Source organism: Bactrocera dorsalis, chromosome 3 (genome assembly GCF_023373825.1).
Source record: "Bactrocera dorsalis isolate Fly_Bdor chromosome 3, ASM2337382v1, whole genome shotgun sequence".
Lineage (NCBI taxonomy): Eukaryota > Metazoa > Arthropoda > Insecta > Diptera > Tephritidae > Bactrocera > Bactrocera dorsalis.
The window spans coordinates 30664132-30684341 of NC_064305.1; the positions used below are offsets into that span (position 1 = coordinate 30664132).

General features: G+C 37.5%; 1 protein-coding gene across 1 annotated transcript in view; it reads right to left on the reverse strand.

The window, feature by feature from the left end:
* Nucleotides 1-461: 461 nt before the first annotated feature.
* LOC125777530 (uncharacterized) overlaps nt 462-20210 on the reverse strand; it is a 62769-nt gene continuing 43020 nt past the window's right edge. The window contains exon 5 of the mRNA XM_049452634.1: nt 462-533. Within this exon, the coding sequence (XP_049308591.1) occupies nt 462-533 (72 nt within the window). The remainder of the gene's footprint in view (nt 534-20210) is intronic.

Here is a 20210-nt window from a genome sequence, read left to right on the forward strand (position 1 = left end):
ATGAAATTTTCAGAGTTAGTCGACTATGAACGAATGACAATCAATATATGACTGTTGATTATTAAAAGCTAAAGCATCTGTTTTGTAAGAACTATGAACTCTTTAGCATTCATTACAATATTGTTGTAATTTACAAAATAATTTAATGATTTGCTGACTTTAGATATGGAAACAAATTATAATCTGAATAATTACATCCAGTTCTTTCATACAATGAATTTGCAACCGTGAAAAAGAAGTAAGTTAAAATTCTAACAAAAATAATCAATATTATAAGAACTGATGCACAGAGGTATTAAATATAGATATATAACACATATATATACAGTCGTAACGTGAATGTGCCGCAACTACTGGATTCCGGCGTTTGTTGCGATTGGAATTGCAAAAATATAGACTACAGCTACATGAATTTGACGTTACAAAAACAACAAATTAAATAAAGTGTATAAACGATACACTTAGTCACAGCGTATTTGGCGACGTTTGAGTTTGCTGGCGACTTTTTGGCCAACTGCTTTGATGGGTGTCACCTAGAAGCCGGAAAAGTTATTGAATTTAGAAGGAAATGTTTCCTTAGGTTGAAATATATAAAATTTATTATTTAGTAAAACAAAAATAGAGAGTTCTTGTACCCAAAAGCTTTAGTCGCTTATACTAGTTAGTATAATGTATAGTTTTAACTCAAAAGGTATTATTTAGTAGTAAAAAATCCGATATATGTTTCTACTTACAAATTCTTGCTATTAAGTAGTCATTAGTCGAAAGTTAAAACTAACATGAAATAATCGTTAGTCCAATTATTGCAGGTGTTAATCAATCTTTAATGTCTGGAGTCAATTTCTAACAACACTCTGACTTAGTGTAGTTACCAAAAGTTATTATTGATGTAGTAGAAAAAAAATATAAAATAGAGTCCTTGTTTTAAATAGCTAATAATCTTTGGCCAATTTAAACTTGACAGTAGACTATAAAACCTTAAGGTCAAAAATTGATTACTTTTACAAAATATCATGAAATTTAAATTCAGTACCAATTAATAAAATCGAAATCAGTATCACGAACATGCTTGTTGTTTAAAAAAAAGTCGGAACACGCGGTTTATATTCGATTTAAATCGAATTATTACTGGAGCTAATTATTCGCTTTTATATTGTAGAAAATAATAAAAATCCTTGCAGTCAATAGCTAAAAAACCGAAATCATTATATAACAGCCAGTAGACAACATTTTTTTGTGAAAGTATAATAAATTATGTACAATTGTATATTAAAGTCACAAATTAGTAATTAAACATTTGAAATAGAAAGTCATAACTCAGTAGCGATTAGTCAGAAGGCGAATTAAAATGAAAAATACATTAAACTAGCTGACCCCGCAGCCATTTTCCTGCGTGAAATTATGTGTTTTGAAATGAAAAAAGACAAAAAATCATACTGCGTCGATAATCTTTTATTTGCGATCTTTCTACATTTTATTTTCAATGTAACGCAGCTTGATAAACAACATTTTTTGCTTTCTGTTCCGGTGCGTAAATGTGCAGAGAAGATAGTTTTCCAACTCGTGAGCACGCCACGTATTTTTGGCCGTGTAAAAAACATAGCAGTTCTAAATTTATGTCACACATTTCTAGCGACTATCCTTGTGTCCTCATGATTGTCATCTCAAATGCAATTTTTACTGGAAACGGAATTCGTTTGAACTGAAATGGCAAATCGATAGAACTCAAAGGAATTTGTAGAATCAAGCATTCTGCCCCCTTGTATTCGATAGGTGCATCACAATCAGCCGGGTTACATTACACAGTTTCGATGCATGAAGATTGGGAAACATAATAATGACAGATCCAATTTTGAGACGCAAATGATGCGGTGGCATACCAAGTCTCCCCAAAGAATTTAAAAATTCCACTGGATAATTCACGGCGTCATCTTCATTGTCAAGACGATCGATCAATTTGTATGAGCGCAAGTCTCCCGGAATTTGACCTTGAATCTCCCAGTTTAAGTGATCAACATCGGTATTTTTGGCAGCTTTCATTGCACGTGCACTCAAGGAACCGTAGTTACGATAATTTGACCAATGTGCTGATAAACATTCGTGATGAGTCGATCTTTCGTGAATCGATAAACGGCAGATGGAATTGATATCAAACCACCGGAAAAATCAACCGGAATTGATCCCTTTCCAATTTTTAGCGAAGATGATGTAAAATGTCTTCGACAATGCCATTTTTGTTCGTATCCCATAATAGACGCGGATTTGAAGGCATTTGCATTCCAGTGATTATCATTTTCCCGCAATTGTAATTGCTGGCTTGCTTCTCAAAAAGTTGCACACACCGTATCATTCACAGTACGCAATGACACAAATGAAGTTGAACCGATAAATGTACTATCAATAGCAACCGAAGGTCGAAGCAATCGTCGTTTTTCGGTTGGATTGTGTAAATTCGTCCTAATGCGTTAGTTGATAACGCACTTGGATGTCCATCTACTGCTTGCCCTTCCTTTCTGCGTAATTATTTCTTCGACGATGCATTCCATGTATAATATCAAGGTATTTCCGAGTGTCCTTGCAAACGGAAAGTTGGGCAAAAACACATAAATGTTAATTTTGTTGCTGGCGGTGTTTCCACTGGCTGTACTGTATTCCCTGGGTTGAAATGCACTCTTTGGAAGTTCTCAAAATTAACTGCGATACGCACAACACTCGGAAAACGTTCATGAATTGCAAGAGTAAATATCCTACAAAGCGCTTTATTGCAGTTCACATTTCGGCCGTATCGTTCAAGACCAATAACCGCCATGTTGCTTCCTTTGGTGACGTATTTACAAACGTATTTTATCGACTACACCAAACTGCAATACTCAACATTGATATGAGTTTAGAATGTGATTAGACAATAATTGTGAATACATTACGATCCTTGTGTTGTCAACTTTGATATTCACGCCTCTAAATTGAATGCTAAATGTTCTGCCATTGTCGTCTGGTGACCAACGCCGATAGAGTGGATATCCATCATTTCTAGTTTGTGTTTCCGAAAGAAAAGCACGTGAACACTGTTCCGGGCATTTATTGACAGTCATTTAAACCGAAGTGGGGTTGTGGTGTCCGCAAGGTCCATGACCCTTATTGGTTTTCATCACTTCGTATAATACTGGATCTTTCTTTGTATTAGGAATTGACGCATTATTGAATGATTTCATCAATTTGATCTGGTGTAACCACCTTCCACCATCCAAAGAAGAATCTGTGCGTGCGGCAAACCTCTCTTTTGCCACTCAACAGAGTACATCTAGCATCTAACAGCACCATACGAGTATATGCGTTGCTTCAAGATAATGAAAAGCCATGCTATGACATCGTGACGATCGCTTTCTGATTGACCGCAACCCATAATACCGCACGTGTATCATCGCATCCTGGGAGTACTCGTTCATGTGGCTTGGGCTGATAATGTATGTTGATGCCAAAAAGAACGCCGACCGATATAAGCGCGACCTCTTCATGGCATCGTGTCAAATTTCAATCTGCAATTGATCACTTTATGTGCAACACACATAACATTTTCACGGATTTTTTGAAGCGAACGACAAATTTCAAAGATTTAAATACATTTTAAAAACAAAACAAAAAAATTTAATAAAAACATTTGTATGGAAAAAATTAACTTTTTGGAATTGTTCAATTTTCCGACTTTTCCTCATGAAAGACATACAGGTTCTTTATTTCTAAACTTTTCCCGATCCACGAAGAACAACCTCTTAAAATTTCATCAATATTGGTTCAGCCGTTCTCTTAGCGTTACTAACGAACAAACGTTCATTCGTTTGTATGAGGAAAAGAAAAGGGCTGTTTTGGGGGGTTTTCCGGCAATTATTCGAATTTTTTTCTCCGCAGAAACCATCCCTGAACCTCAACGAACATTATAAAAAAAGGATCATCGAATTTGGTTCAGTCGTATGAAAGTTATGAGCGTACATACATTTTGGCGATTCATTTTTATTTATATAGATACTTATTAAAATTTACATGAAAACAGATTACCACAATTTTTTTTTTTTAATAGAATTACGTTTACATTCGTTACGCGGGTTTTTTAAAATATGCGAAATGAAATGTATATTTTTCAATCTTTCTGAGAGATTTTCTTAATATTTTTTTCCACAAGAACCTTGTAAAGAGTATTAGAAAACTACGAAAAAAAAAATCAGCCAAATCGGTTCAGCCATTCACGCGTGATGCCGTGACAACGCATGCGTTGTCCTGCGTGAAATTATGTGTTTTGAAATGAAAAAAAAGTTGAATTTACGTTGTGTTAAAAATCATTTATTTTCGACTTTTCTAAATTTTTTTCAATGTAACGCAGTTTGATTAGCAACATTTTTTGGTTTCTATTCCGGTGCGTAAATGTACAGAGAAGATGGTTTTCCAACTCGGGAAAACGCCACGTATAATTGGCGCGCACCCATGCAATCGTAGTTACGATAATTTGGCCAATTTGGCATAAACAGTCGTGATGAGTTCATATTTCGTTGAAGTGAATTGACGAAAGGAAGGTGGAATTGATATCAAACCACTGGAACCGAAATTTGCCTATTTCCAATTCTTAACGAATACAATGTAGAATGTCTTCGGCAATGTACTTTTGTTCGTGTTCCATAATTGACGCGGATTTGAAGGCTGATATGTCGAAATGACCATCGCGAAAAGTGTGCGCAATGACTCAAATCAAACTGAACGACGTACATTTATTAATAGCAACCGAAGGTATTAGCAATCGTAGTTTTTCGGGTGGATTATGTTAATTCGCCCTAAGGAATTAGTTGAGAACACACGTGGATGTCAATCTATTGGTTGGCCTTGCTTTCTGCGTACCTATTTCTTCGGCGATGCATTCCATGTATAATATCAAGGCATTTCCAAATAGAGCAATGTTCTCACAAATGAATCACTGACGCAAGTTGAGAAAAAACTCGTTAATGTAAATTTTGTTGTTGGAAGTGTTTCCGCTGGCTGTACTGTACTCTCTGGGTTGAAAAACACTCTTTAGCCATTCTCCAAATGAACTGTGAAATGCACAACAGTCGGAAAAGTCGATTTCACCAAACTAAAATATCAAACATTGGCATGAGTTTTGAGAGTGAATTAGACAATAGTGGCGAATATGGTACGATCCATACGGATTGTGGTGTCCGCAAGTTCCATGCACCATATTGGTTTTCATCACTTCGTAGAATAATGGATCTTTCTCTGCATGAGGAATTTCCGCAGAAATAATTTCATCAATTTGATCTGGTGTAACCACCATCCACCAAAGAAGAATGTGTGCGTGCGGCAAACCTCTCTTTTGCAACTCAACAGAGTACATCCAGCATCTGACTGCACCATACTTGTATATGCATACGTTGCTTCAAGATAAAGTCCATCAAACATCGTAGCTGTTGTTTGAAAAATCTTGCTGTATTATCGTGATGATCGCTTGCTGATTGACAGCGATCCATAATTCCACAGATAAGTCATCGCATCCTGGGAGTCTCATGTAGTTCATGTGTCTTGAGTTGCCATACGTTGATGGCAAAAAGAACGCCGACCGATATTAGCGCGATGTCTTCGCGGTTGCACCGAAGCTAAATACCCTTCACAGGTGCATTTCTGATAGTAACTATCTGTTCAGTTTGTATGGCAGCTATATGCTATAGTAATTCGATCTGAACAATTTCTTCGGAGATTATATTGTTACCTTAAGCAGTGCTCCATGCCAAATTTCGTGAAGATAGCACGTCAAATGCGAAAGTTTTCCATACAAGAACTTGATTCCGATCGTTCAGTTTATACGGCAGCTATATGTTATAGTGTTCCGATATCGGCCGTTCCGACAAATGAGCAGCTTCTTGAAGAGAAAATGACGTTTGCAAAATTTCAAAAGGATATCTTAAAAAGTGAGGGACTAGTTCGTATATATACAGACAGACAGACGGACGGACGGACAGACAGACGGACATGGCTAAATCGACTCAGCTCAACATACTGATCATTTATATATATACTTTATAGGGCCTCCGACGATTCCTTCTGGGTGTTACAAACATCGTGACAAACTTAATATACCCTCTTCAGGGTATAAAAAAAAAATCAGCCAAATCGGTTTAGCCATTCACGCGTAATGCCGTGACAACGAAAACGGTTTCATTTTTATATGTAAGATAATAATCCTAAATATGAAGTCCTTTTTCACTTCATATTAGTCAGAAGTCGAAATCAATATCACATAGTTAATACCAAATCATTCGAAATCTTAATTTATTGAATAATAAAATCATGTGTTAGAAGTTGAAACCAATATAAGTGAATATAAATTGTCTAGTCATGATTCAAAAGTCATACGTGAAAAGTCAATCTTGCGTAGTCAGCACCAATACTCGTGAACCGCCAGCTTCAGTCTTAATTCATTAGTCATGTGTAGAAGTTTGAAATCAATTTCGCCTAGATATTACTAAACAGGCAGATTTTTTTAGAATTAATTCTGCAATCATTAGTCGGAATTCAAAATACCTATTCATTTGAAATTCAGAAATTAGAAACCAATATATTAAAACGCGTGGCGTGTTCCCCTCATTCGATAATCATTAGTCAAAAAAAGTTTAATATTTAGCACCAACATTATTCCGACTGTTTTTGTCTTAGTTCAGTAATCATCGGCCAAAAATCAGGAATCAATTTCGCAAGATTCAAAGTACCAAACTATTGGAAATGTTAATTGATGGAATTAGAAAATTTTTCAGATATCAGAAACCAATATAACAAAATATAAGTCTTGTAGTCTTAATTCAATTGTCATTAGTCCCAATCCAATAAAGCATGATTATTAAAAATCTGACTTCTTTAGTCTTAAATCTATATTCCGACTTTTATAGTTCATTCAATAGTCACTAGTCAGAAGTCAAAGCCATGGTCCCATAATCAGCAATAAATACTAACATCTGTAATCATAGTAACACTCAGTGGCGTTCAATAAAATTAGTTACTAGAAAAATAAATAAATTAAAATTCAATATAAATGTCCTGATCAGGGTACAGAAGGAAACAACGGATACCGTGTAAAAGCGTTTTAGCGATCAGTTGAGAGAGCTGAGCCGATTTAGCCATAATCGTTTCGCGACATATACGGGATTTATTCCCTCAATTTGTTGAAATATCCTTCCAAACGTTTTTAATGGAACGATTTCTTCATAAGAAGCTACTCGTTTGTCAAAACCCATATCAGATCACTATATCATATGGTTGCCATAAAAGCTGATCGTCCCAAACCAAGGCATTGTCTGGAAAACTGTTTTATTTGAAAATATATCATCTCGAAATTTGGCATGTATTACTATAAAAAGCAACGATATAATCTACGAATAAAAACTTTTTTATTGGATCTTTAAATAAATTGTCTTTAAAAGTAACAGAACATATGTCAAAGTATTTTCTTAGATCGGACATATAGTGGCCATACAAACTTAATAAACAAAATCAAGTCCTTGTCTGGAGACTATTTTTTTAGCTTCAGTGCACCGAAGTTGACGTCTTTTCTCGTTTTCGTCTCGATCTCCCATGAGATCAAAAATAATATACAATAAAACAATATACTCTAAATACAAAAGTTTATATAAAAAATTTTAATTATACATTTAAAATCATAGCAACATATACAATTAAACATTAACTTAATCCCTAAATGGGAGATCTAGAACATGATGTCTTTTAAGTCTAATAGTTTCATTACTATCACTAATAACATGACTGCCAAAGGATTGTCATGATAACTTATCCTGTGCAAATATGCTGAACTAAATCATTTAATTTCATCTTTAACAAAAGGTACATTCAGGTCTGAATGAATAGCTTTATTTATTATGAACCAGGGCGCATTTGTAATTAATCTTAGAGTTTTCGATTGGTATCTTTGTAGAATTTCAATATTTGAATTACAAGCAGTGCCCCAAAGTTGCACACCGAATGTCCATATAGGTTTTAGTATAGATTTAAATAATAGTAATTTATTTTCAAGATGTAACTGCGATGTATGTCCAAGTTGCCAATAAAGTTGTTTGGTTTTTATTTTTGACTTGTATGTGCTATTTCCAAGTTAATCGTTTGTCCAAGTGCATGCCGAGGTATTTAACGCTATCACTTTTAGGAATAGTATTGCCATTTAAAAGCAATGGAGGGCAGTCGCTTCTCCTTAATGTAAATAAAACACGTACGGATTTACTTAGTTGCTTCAATTGGCGTCTGGCTTGACGACAATAGAGCAGTATCATCAGCATAAGTAGCAATTAATACATTTTCAATTTCAGGAATGTCAGATGTAAAGATGGTGTATAGTACAGGGCCAAGAACGCTTCCCTGTGGTACTCCTGCATTTATGTATTTTATGTCAGACGTTTCGTCATTTATTTTAACATAAAACGACCTGCTTGTTAAATAAGACTTGAGAATTGAATAAACCTGAGAGTAAAATACTTTTTTTTAATTTGTATAGTAGACCATGATGCCAAACTTTATCAAATGCTTGTTGTGTGTCTAAAAACGCGGCTGAACAATATTCTTTACGTTCTAAAGCATCAATAATGTGATTAATTACGCGGTGGCATTGTTCGGGAGTACCATGATATCGACGAAACCCAAATTGGTATTCAGGTATCACCTTATTCTCTTTTAGTATTGGCAATCCTCCGCGCAAAAATATTTTTTCAAATATTTTGGAGAATAGTGACAACAAACTGATTGGTCCATATGAAGTGATTTCGTTCTCTGATTTAGCTGGTTTAGGCACCATCACAATTTCAGCACACTCCCACTAAGTAGGGAAATGGTTAAGCCTTAAAATAGAATTATATATAAGTGTAAGCATCATAATTCCCTTTTAAGGTAAGCATTTAGCTACTTTGGCATCAATTTTGTCATATCCTGGGGCTCTCTTGTTAGACAATTTCTCGATTTCAATACGTATTTCAACGGGCGTAATATGCTGGCATATTTTACAGTATTCCTACGATAAGGGCAAAAATGCATCTCAATCTGCCAATAAAATTTGTGCAGTTTGTGGACCCGATACAGCTTCCATTTCCACCGCACAACGATTGTTTCAACGTTTTCGTTCTGGTGTAGAGGTATAGCATGACCCGATGCGACGAATAAAACTAGAATTACACGCTTTCAGCGCCAACTAGCGAAAATACCGCAAGACTTTTTTGACAACCCAAAAACCCAGAAGGGAGGATGGAGTAATGTGTTGAAGTTCACGCAAGCGAGGAAAGTTCTCTGATCGCCATTCACTTGGGAGTGGCCAGAAACGATTCTTTTACATATGACTCAAGCAGCTCACGACTTCCGGCCTTTGACCAAGTATCCTCTGGGTAGCCTAAGAACATACGTTTGAAGGCGAGCTAAAGTGAAAGGCGAAATATCCCCTACTTAGGGTTGTGCGCTGGGTTTGGGACCCGTCACGTAAAAGAACACCTCCAATGAAAATCAACTATAAACCTCGGATGAAAGACCCCCCTTTTGATGACGACCATGGCAAACGAAATAAGGACTACGATTTGAGGGCATACACCTGGAATTTCCGGTCCCTTAATTGGGAAGGTGCCGCTGCCCAGTTGGTTGATGTCCTCGTGAAAATAAAGGCTGACATCACCCCCGTCCAAGAAATGCGATGGACGGGACAAGGACAGAGACGAGTAGGTCCTTGTGACATCTACTACAGTGGCCATATAAAGGAGCGCAAGTTTGGTGTTGGATTCGTGGTGGGAGAGAGACTCCGTCGCCGAGTACTATCATTCACTCCGGAGAATGAACGTCTAGCCACAATCCGCATCAAAGCGAGGTTCTTCAACATATCGCTGATTTGCGCCCACGCCCCGACGGAAGAGAAGGACGATGTGACCAAAGATGCCTTTTATGAGTGCTTGGAGCGCACTTATGAGAGATGCCTCCTCCACGATGTCAAAATCGTGATTGGCGACTTCAACGCCAGGGTGGGCAAAGAAGGTATCTTTGGCACGACGGTCGGTACATTCAGTCTCTACAAGGAAACATCCCCAAATGGGCTGAGGCTGATCGACTTCGCCGGGGCCCTCAAGCTACGTGGCTGTCTCCGGATCGAAAAACCTCCAACAAGATCGATCATGTTGTGACAGACGTAAGACGCGTTACCAGTGTTTTAGATGTGCGTGCGCTCCGAGGTCCTAACATCGACTCGGACCACTATATTGTTGCAGCCAAAATTCGCACCCGCCTCTGTGCAGCAAAAAACGCACGCCAACAAACCGAAACCATTGGTTTTCGGAAAGTGCAAAAGAACAGCTAGTACGATGAGAAGTGCCGTGTCGCAGTGGAGAGAAAGCAGACTGCCTACCTTGCAACGTTACAATCGGACACAAGACGTGCGGGATGGGATAAATACCGAGAGTTGAAGAGGAATGCGAGATGCATTTGCAGACAGAAGAAGAAAGAGGCCGAAATGCGTGAGTACGAACAGCTCGATAAGCTTGTCGACAGGGGTAATGCTCGAAAATTCTACGAAAAGATGCAGCGACTTACAGAAGGTTTCAAGACCGGAGCATACTCTTGTAGAACCCCCCAAGGTGATCTAGCCACCGATGCCCAGAGCATACTTAAATTATGGAGGGAACACTTCTCCAGCCTGCTGAATGGCAGTGTACGCACAACACCAGGAGAAGGCGAACCCGATTCCCCAATCGATGACGATGGAAAAGACGTTCCATTGCCCGACCAAGAAGAAGTTCGAATAGCAATTACCCGACAGAAAAACAACAAAGCGGCAGCGGCCGATGGATTGCCGGTCGAGCTATTCAAATACGGCGGCGAAGAATGGATAAGGTGCATGCATCAGCTTCTTTGCAAAATATGGTCGGACGAAAGTATGCCCAACGATTGGAATTTAAGTGTGCTATGCCCAATCCAAAAAAGGAGACCCCAAAATCTGCGCCAACTACCGTGGGATATGCGTCCTCAACATCGCGTACAAGGTTCTATCGAGCGTATTGTGTGAAAGATTAAAGCCCACCGTCAACAAACTGATTGGACCTTATCAGTGTGGCTTCAGACCTGGTAAATCAACAACCGACCAGATATTCACCATGCGCCAAATCTTGGAAAAGACCCGTGAAAGGAGAATCGACACTCACCACCTATTCGTCGATTTCAAAGCTGCTTTCGACAGCACAAAAAGGAGCTGCCTATATGCCGCGATGTCTGAATTTGGTATCCCCGCAAAACTAATACGGCTGTGTAAACTGACGTTGAGCAACACGAAAAGCTCCGTCAGGATCGGGAAGGACCTCTCCGAGCCGTTCGATACCAAACGAGGTTTCAGACAAGGCGACTCCCTATCGTGCGACTTTTTCAACCTGCTGCTGGAGAAAATTATTAGAGCTGCAGAACTGAATCGAGCAGGTACAATCTTTCATAAGGGTGTACAGCTGCTGGCGTGTGCCGATGATATTGATATCATCGGTCTCAACACCCGCGCCGTTAGTGCTGCGTTCTCCAGACTGAACAAGGAAGCAACGCAAATGGGTTTGGCAGTGAACGAGGGCAAGACGAAATATTTCCTGTCATCAAACAAACAGTCGTCGCACTCGCGGCTTGGCTCTCACGTCACTGTTGACAGTCATAACTTTGAAGTTGTAAATAATTCCGTCTATCTTGGAACCAGCGTAAACACCACCAACAATGTCAGCCTAGAAATTCAACGCAGGATTACTCTTGCCAACAGGTGCTTCTTCGGACTGAGTAGGCAATTGAAAAGTAAAGTCCTCTCTCGACGAACAAAAACCAAACTCTATAAGTCGCTCATAATTCCCGTCCTGCTATGTGGTGCAGAGGCTTGGACGATGACAACAACCGATGAGTCGACGTTGCGAGTTTTCGAGAGAAAAGTTCTGCGAAAGATTTATGGTCCTTTGCGCGTTGGCCACGGCGAATATCGCATTCGATGGAACGATGAGCTGTACGAGATATATGACGACATTGACATAGTTCAGCGAATTAAAAGACAGCGGCTACGCTGGCTAGGTCATGTTGTCCGGATGGATGAAAACACTCCAGCTCTGAAAGTATTCGACGCAGTACCCGCCGCGGGAAGCAGAGGAAGAGGAAGACCTCCACTTCGGTGGAAGGACCAAGTGGAGAAGGACCTGGCCTCGCTTGGAATATCCAATTGGCGCCACGTAGCGAAGAGAAGAAAGGACTGTCGCGCTGTTGTTGACTCGGCTATAATCGCGTAAGCGGTGTCTACGCCAGTAAAGAAGAGGAAGAAAAACCCAGAAACTGTAATTCTTAATTTTTCTAAATTTGTTTCATCAAAATCGGACAAGTGGTTCGCGAGTTATGTTAAACTACGTGTTTGCCAAAGTGTTACAACTAAGCGAAAAAACATCAAGATAAGGAAAAATTTAAAAGGTCATAAAAAAACTGACACATACGAATGCCAAAGCTTTTGATAGTTTTACTATACTGACCTAGTACCATCACCCTGACTTGGAATTTCGCACCCACAGATAATAATCCCAAAAATGTTCCACAGTTTAATTATTAAAAAATACGGTGCAAATTTAGTCTGCATTTAGTGGCTAAACAGAGACTCGATTACTCTTAGCACAACAATTTGATTAGAGCTGCTTTCGAATTTAGTTCTCACTCAATAAAATGGAATTGATTTCAACACCCACCATGCACTTAACTGCTAAACAGCAACAGTACAATTGAATTTCGACTACACTACACATACGCACACACATAGTCATAAACATATACAACTGCATTGCAATCACGTGGGGAAGCTGCCAAAAATTGACAAACAAGCAATTGTCTTCCTGATATCTGGCACCTTGTTCCAAAATGCATTTCTGTGCTTAACAACTGGGTTGCATTGTCGCTGACAAGCTACTAATGAGACTGGTTTTATTTCTGTGTTTGTGGTAAACCTGTGACCTTGAAATTCCCTTTTCCTTTTTTCGGCATCCCTACTCTCTCCATTGATATATGTACCATCGCTCTAGCTTGTTTAGTTCGCCTGCTGCGTCGAGTTGAGTAGACGTGTGTTTGTAGTGCTCGTCACGAAAATAGAAAAACGAAATCAAGAGCAACGAGTCGCGATAAAATTTTGCGCCATATTGTTCAAATGTTTTAGTTGCGCTTAAAAGCGTACAATGTGCGAGAAGAGGCAGAGAAAGAGTGCGAGCAATAAAAATATAGTGTAAAAAAAATTAAATCAAAACGCAGCAGCAATCAACGGCGAGTTAGCGCCACATAGCCATGTTGCAACAGCAGTTCTTAACGTAGCCGTTGCATGCTACAATCACACATGCGCATACTCATGTCAGCGCACTAGCATGCATACAACCAGTTGACGCCTTAAATTGTAATGCACTTCCGCTTTGTTGCTTGCTCTGCCTGGTTGACTGACTGATAGACAGTTGTTGTTTTTGCTTATGCTGCTGCTGACAACGCATTGTGACACAGACTCTTCCTGTGCAACCTAGCGTTAGCTACAATATAAAAGTGTTTCCCGACTATATTGCATGCTACTAATGCAATTAAAGTGGCAAAACCCTAGCTATTGGAATTACTGTGGCGGGTGCCAAGTGCGGCAGCTTACCTAAAATCCACATGCTTTGAGCAACAGTAAGCACACAGAGTGCTACTTTACAGCTTTCTTTGTAGGTTGGAATTTTTTCTAACTATACACATACAGCCCCACACTGAACTTGCCACACCACCACGTAGAGCAATATTATTTTCTATTTTGCAATTTTTTTTCTATTTCTAATCTGTTGGCTCTTGCCGCCATATTACACTCTTAATGCATACATTTAAAGTGAAAACAACAACAAAGGAATACAAATACTCTTATCTGTTGTTGTTGTAGTCTTGCTTTTTACCTGCAGCAATGCGTGACACATCGCATCAAATCCCTCGGAATGTGTTGATATTATTAAATTCTTATGCAGCTTAGCCCTGCCAGCAGTAATGTTAAGAAAAAAATAACAAAAGCAAGCATAAAATGATATTTGAAAATGTCTGAAGTGGTAGCAAAATGAAGTGTAAAAATTTCGATTGTTGTGTAGTTGAGAGTAATTGAAATGAGCAACTGAGAAGTAGAGGACAGCATTTGAAAAGAGCAAAAGAGAGGAAGAGTGGTGAAGATGGTAATTTTTTTATTGGAATTAAATATTAGTTCCTGTAATGTGGAAGCAGTAATAACAACAGATCTGGTAGAAAGGAGTATGAAATTCGCACCGTCTTCTCACATTATTTGCCTCATTTTTTGGTCTTAATTGTTTTAGTTCAAGTCTTGCTTTGTCCCGAATGTGCATCAAATTTAAGTTTGTTATTATATATCGTTAACGTATATAAGTTTACGACGAAACATATTCGTTCTTTATATCCTTTGGTGTGGTAAAAATTGTTCCACCTTTTCTTTCTTTCATTCAAATGCTAATAAGTCGATGGGCATGCTTCCGTTTATTGTCGGTACAGCTTCGCCTAAAACTTTGCGGTATGATGATACTACCCTTAGAACAACTGTTCGATATACATTTTCTAGTCCTTAAGCTCTTCCATTTTTCTCAATGAAGCAGTTCATATCTCTGCTCCGTAGAGCAAGACATTCGGTGAGGTCGACTTTACAATCTTATTTTCTGCTGTGTCGATCCTTCGATGTTCGCCGTCAGCCTGCTAAGTTGGAAATTTAGTTCAGACGCCCTTTGCGCAGCGTGTTGGATTTGTGCCCAGTACGTTAGTCTGGAATTAGGTTCTCACCCAGATAGTTGAAAACGTTTTGTGTCCTCATATTTAGCAATACTAACCCATTTTTCAGTGGCAAGTGAAGACTTCGCATGTAAAGCCTCATTTGTGCTCTGTTCATATCCTGGTTTAATTTCCTGTACGCGTTTTCAGTGCCTCTGCTGGTGATTATCGCAGCAATGTCGCCTGCGTGAGCTTTGTTGGGCATATTATGGCTTAATATGCCTTCATAATGGACGTTCTTGAGGTATAGACCGATAATTGAACCCTACGCAGCCCTTACGTTCGCCTTAAGTGTCGTTGCCCCTCGAAGGTTTTATGCAGCAAGATTCTGTGTTTTAAGTGGCTCCTCACCATTAGGCTGAGATTTGTAGATATTTTAAAGTTAAACGCTAAAAGTAAACGCTAACGCCTCAACCTTTTTTATAAAGAGCGATGTGGAAAGCATTTTGTACATCATGTCCATTTGTTGGGTCTTTTGTGCACTTTACCCATACTCCTCACGACATTCTGAATTGCGCCCAGTATCGGGTCTAAACCCGTATTGTCTGGGTTATAAATCGCATGCCCTAGTGATTGCTTTTTCTACTCTTTGTTTCAGCAATATTTCGAAAATTTTACCGGCTGTCTGGATTTTCTTTAAATGGATTCCTAATAAAAAAGAGCTTACGTTTTTCCAAATTTTTGGGAACATGCCTGCTGTAAGACTGATATAAAACATTTTTTAGCACCTGTGGACGGTTTTTGGCATTACTCTTAGTACCTCTGCTAGTATGATTCGATGGTAATAAGCGCTCCTCGGCTCTTATTTCATGTCTCCAGATCTTGTGGGAAAAACATGTTTTTTATATCCGAAAAATTTGTTCATATCCGTCGACTATAGCATATAACTGCCAAACTAACCAAACAAAATAAAGTTAAAGACCTTCTTGAGCCTTTTTATGTTAGGAGAAATTCACCTGTGAAGGGTAATAAAGGTATATTTTGGTTAAAAAAAAAAATTATTTATTCCAAAAAATATTTTTTCGGTATATCTGCTTGTTATACCCTGAACAGGAAATATTAAGTTTGCCACGAAGTTTGTAACACCCAGAAGGAAGCGTCGGAGACCCTATAAAGTATATATATAAATGATCAGTAAGTTAAGCTGAGTCGATTTAGCCATGTCCGTCTGTCTGTTTGTCCATCCGTTTTTAAGATATCGTCTTGAAACTTTGAAAACGTCATTTTCTCTTCAAGAAGCTGCTCATTTGTCCGAACTGCCGATACATTTTTTTTGTCGAGCTGTCATATAAATAGAACGATTGGAATCAAGTTCTTGTATGGATAACTTTCATATTTGACAATGTATCTTCACAAAAGTTAGCGCAGGTTATTTTCTAAAGCAACAATGTAATCTCCGAGGAAATTGTTCAGATCGGATTACTATAGCATATAGCTTCCCATACAAACTGAACACATAATTACTCAAAGAAATGCACCTGTGAAGGGTATATTAGCTTCGGTTCAGCCGAAGTTAACGTCTTTTCTTGTTTTTAGATATTGTTCGTTCGAAAACTGTTTTTATTTTTCAACATAACATATTTAGGTTTAAACTTATTTCCAAATGTATTGCCTAAGACCCTCAGGTCATAGTTTTTTCTCCAATAAAATATATGTAGTTTTTTGGAAATTTTTGTACGTATATTTTATTGCCAGGAAATATCTTGCCCAAAAATTATGTATTACCCTTGTGAAATTATTCGTTTACATTAAGAAGTTATTGTTCTAAGATTTCTTAAACCAGAACTATTTAGGTTATAAAAATTACTTTTCCGTGAATTTAGCCAGTCTTATAATTTCATTTTCCCAAAATTTTTCTTATTAATTTTTTTTATTTTTGCTTTAAAATGCTAAAGTTTTAGGAAAGCCGAAACCCTTAAACCTTTTCGCTCCAAAATATTTTTTCAATGTTATATTTGAAAATTCTTTAAAAGAAAAAAAATCTTCTTTCTATTTAACTTTGCGTTCTAATTTCGACATATAAATGATTGCAAATGTTTTTTAATCTAAAATATATATAGTTCGAGTAAATAATTAATTAATATATATCATTTCCAATTTTCTAACAACAGTAACTATACTCTAAGTAATATATATTTTTGCGTCTTAAATAAAATATATTTCATTACACCAAACAGCAAGTAATTTAAGCGCACTCTGTGATAACAAGCAAGCCATCACTTGTCTCCGACGCTTTACGCAAGTTCCCGGCTCTGCGTGTGCCTACCAACGCAACTTCCTAATCATCATTCATTAGCCAGATAGTTTTTAGGTGAAACGTCTGTATTAACTAACTGCTACACTTTCCATACTGCAAGCCCTCCACCTCTCCGTATAACACATCAAAGTACAGCAGAAATCACATATAACAAACAGAAACAAAAGCTTTTATAGTGGTGCTTCGAGAATTTCATTCTTCTGTAATGTCATTTTGATAAATATTATTTATATATATACATATATTTGCCTGTTGTTTTACTGCTGCAGCTCAGTCGTACAAGGTATTGAAAGTATGTATTGTATTTCACATGTTCAGGTTTTAGGTGTTTCCCTTGGTTCGTTTCTTTAATAAAATTGTAGTATGTGTCACTTATTCAGTTGTATGATTGCTGTTGTTTAGTAATACTGAATTTTAGGGGTTATGCTTGTGAATTTGCTTTCAATGTTACTTAAAAATGTTAGTAGAAGATTTGTCAGGTAAGGTTGCACTACATGTTTATTTTTGCGTTTGAGATATGTTAATGAAACTTGGTATGCGCGTTCCATTGCTACGCCCATAAAACGTTATCAACCGGGAACGTATAAAGAAACATAACTATGCACTAAATCAAGATATAAAACTCTTATTTGACACGGTTGATAGCAATAGCAAGGGACACCTGTGAGCGAAAAATATTTAACCCTTTCACTACCGTACTATACGCAGCGATGTTAAAAAAATTTAGGTCGTTTTTTCGGATGGATATAATCTTCTAAAAGAGAAAAATAAAACAATTTTTTTTTCGTATCCTTCAGAAGGAAGATATGTCCTGCGATAATATGTCCCACTGGCATATTTACACGGTATTAATTGGGACTATATATTCCATTGGTATAATTTTTTGAGAATAATAAAATTTACTTTTTATTTGTAACTCAATTTAAGTTTTATTTATTTATGGAACATGCCAAAACATTCAAAGCATAAGGGCTCTTTGCACATTGAACAAATGTAATACGTGCGTTTTTCTTTTTTTATTGAGGTGCATAAAACACAGCGTCTGCGGCGATCACCTTTTACTGGCATATGATCTCCCACGTTTAACATTTTTTTTGCTCTTTTTGACCTGGGTCCTTTTGTTGTAGATGTCCTTTTGACTTTTGTCCCAACTCTTCCTTGCGCAATGAGCTGTTCTGCGAGTGGAACAATAAAATTTTTCAGTTGAAACTTTTTGTGGATATTTTCCTGATAAACAATATGGGCATTTACAATAAATGTCATGAGAAGCTTGAAAAATACTTTACGCCACCATTTGCTTGATTTTCCGTTCTGTTCATAAATTTTAACCTTTTGATCAGATATGTCAACTCCTCCCATGTTCTCATTATAGAAAGCCAATGCTTTAGGACAGTTAGTAACAACCCTTGAACCATCTTTTTGCTTTCTGAAGACTACGGACATTGTAGGACTATGACAGTTACTCATAACAATAACTTCACGTGAGTCCTGCCATTTTGCTACCATTATACCGGTTTCGCTAATGCAAAATTTACATTCACCTTTCTTCAAACGGTCACTAATGGTTGGCAAGTTCTTTCTATTTTGAATACATGTTCCTACGCAAGCAAATGGCAAAGTTTTCATCAGATTATATGAGGTGAAAAAACGGTCAAAAACCAACACAGTATCTGGATTTCGAATAGTTTTGCACAATTTAAAAACGACTCTCTCCCCTAAAGTTCCTGATAATGTTGAGCATTCCTCTTTACCCGCATAAATATTAAAATCATATGTATAACCAGTTTTAGAATCACACATTTGCCAAATTTTCATGCCACGTTTAGTCGGCTTCATCGGAAGATATTGCTTTAGAGAAGATCGACCTTTAAATTTTGCCATGGACTCATCGATGCTTTGACGCAAACTATCGGTACGAGTTTTGACAAACGTATATTTCAAACAATTGGTAACTTCTTCTATATAATAAAGCTTAGATGCTGCTTCAGGTTTCTCAGGGAAGTTAAAATATAATTTTGACATTAAGGTCTGAAAACGAGTTCGCGACATCGCCTTTTTTATGTACTCATTTCCCATGGATTCATTTTGGGACCAGTAATCAGAAATCTCTGGAAGTTGATTATAACCCATTATAAGCGTAATGCCCAACAAAATTTTAATTTCTGATGCATCAGTTGGTGCAATATTATAACTTTTTTGTTTTTTTAGAATGCTCAATCGTTCATTTGTGCACTGCGCGATAAAAATAAATAATGATTCTGGAAAAATGCATTTGAAGACTTCGAACTCAGTTGCATTCCTTGAAATTTGAGCCAACAGAATGGGCTCAACGTCTTCAGTGATAGAAAAGCGAGGACAAAATAAAACTGATGGTTCTCCCCATACTACTGGAAGATTGGAACTTTCAGTGGATAACACTATTGCATTATCAATATCCGTTACTTCATCATCCTCGCTCGGAGACTCGTCTACTTCGTTCTCGGAATCCGGAATATACTCTGAGTCAGAAGCACTAAAATCACTTACGTCAGAGTCGCTGGAGTTGATAATCGCCAAAATGTCGTCTTCCCTCATAATTCTGGCAGATTTTTTTCTATTATTCATTCTGTAAAATTGAAAGATATAAATTCTATGAATATTTCCATTTCGGAAATGTATACCAATGGGATTATGTGTCCCGCTTATTTGAATTATACAATTCCAATGGGATCATATATCCCAACTGGACAAAACCCCAAATAAACGAATTTATTTACAACATTTTGTTGCGAACTCACCTTATTATATTGAAAAACACTTATTTTATTCACTCAAATTAATTTAGTAAACAGAAACACTTTTATACATTTACAAATAGGCAAACACGTGCACATTCACTGAAGGTTGCTGTCGGATAATTGCAATAAAAGGCAGTACAGTTATTGAACGAAACCAAATCAGCTGATATTGAACGAAAAATACTGTAAACTACCAATGGGACCTTTTCCTATCTAAATTGAGCTTGAATTGTATTTTTGACGATTTTTTAAATTTCTCTTGGGATGCATGATCCCCATGGTAGTGAAAGGGTTAAAAAGTGGGCGTGGTTCTGTCCTCTTTTAAGTTTAATATACATATCAAC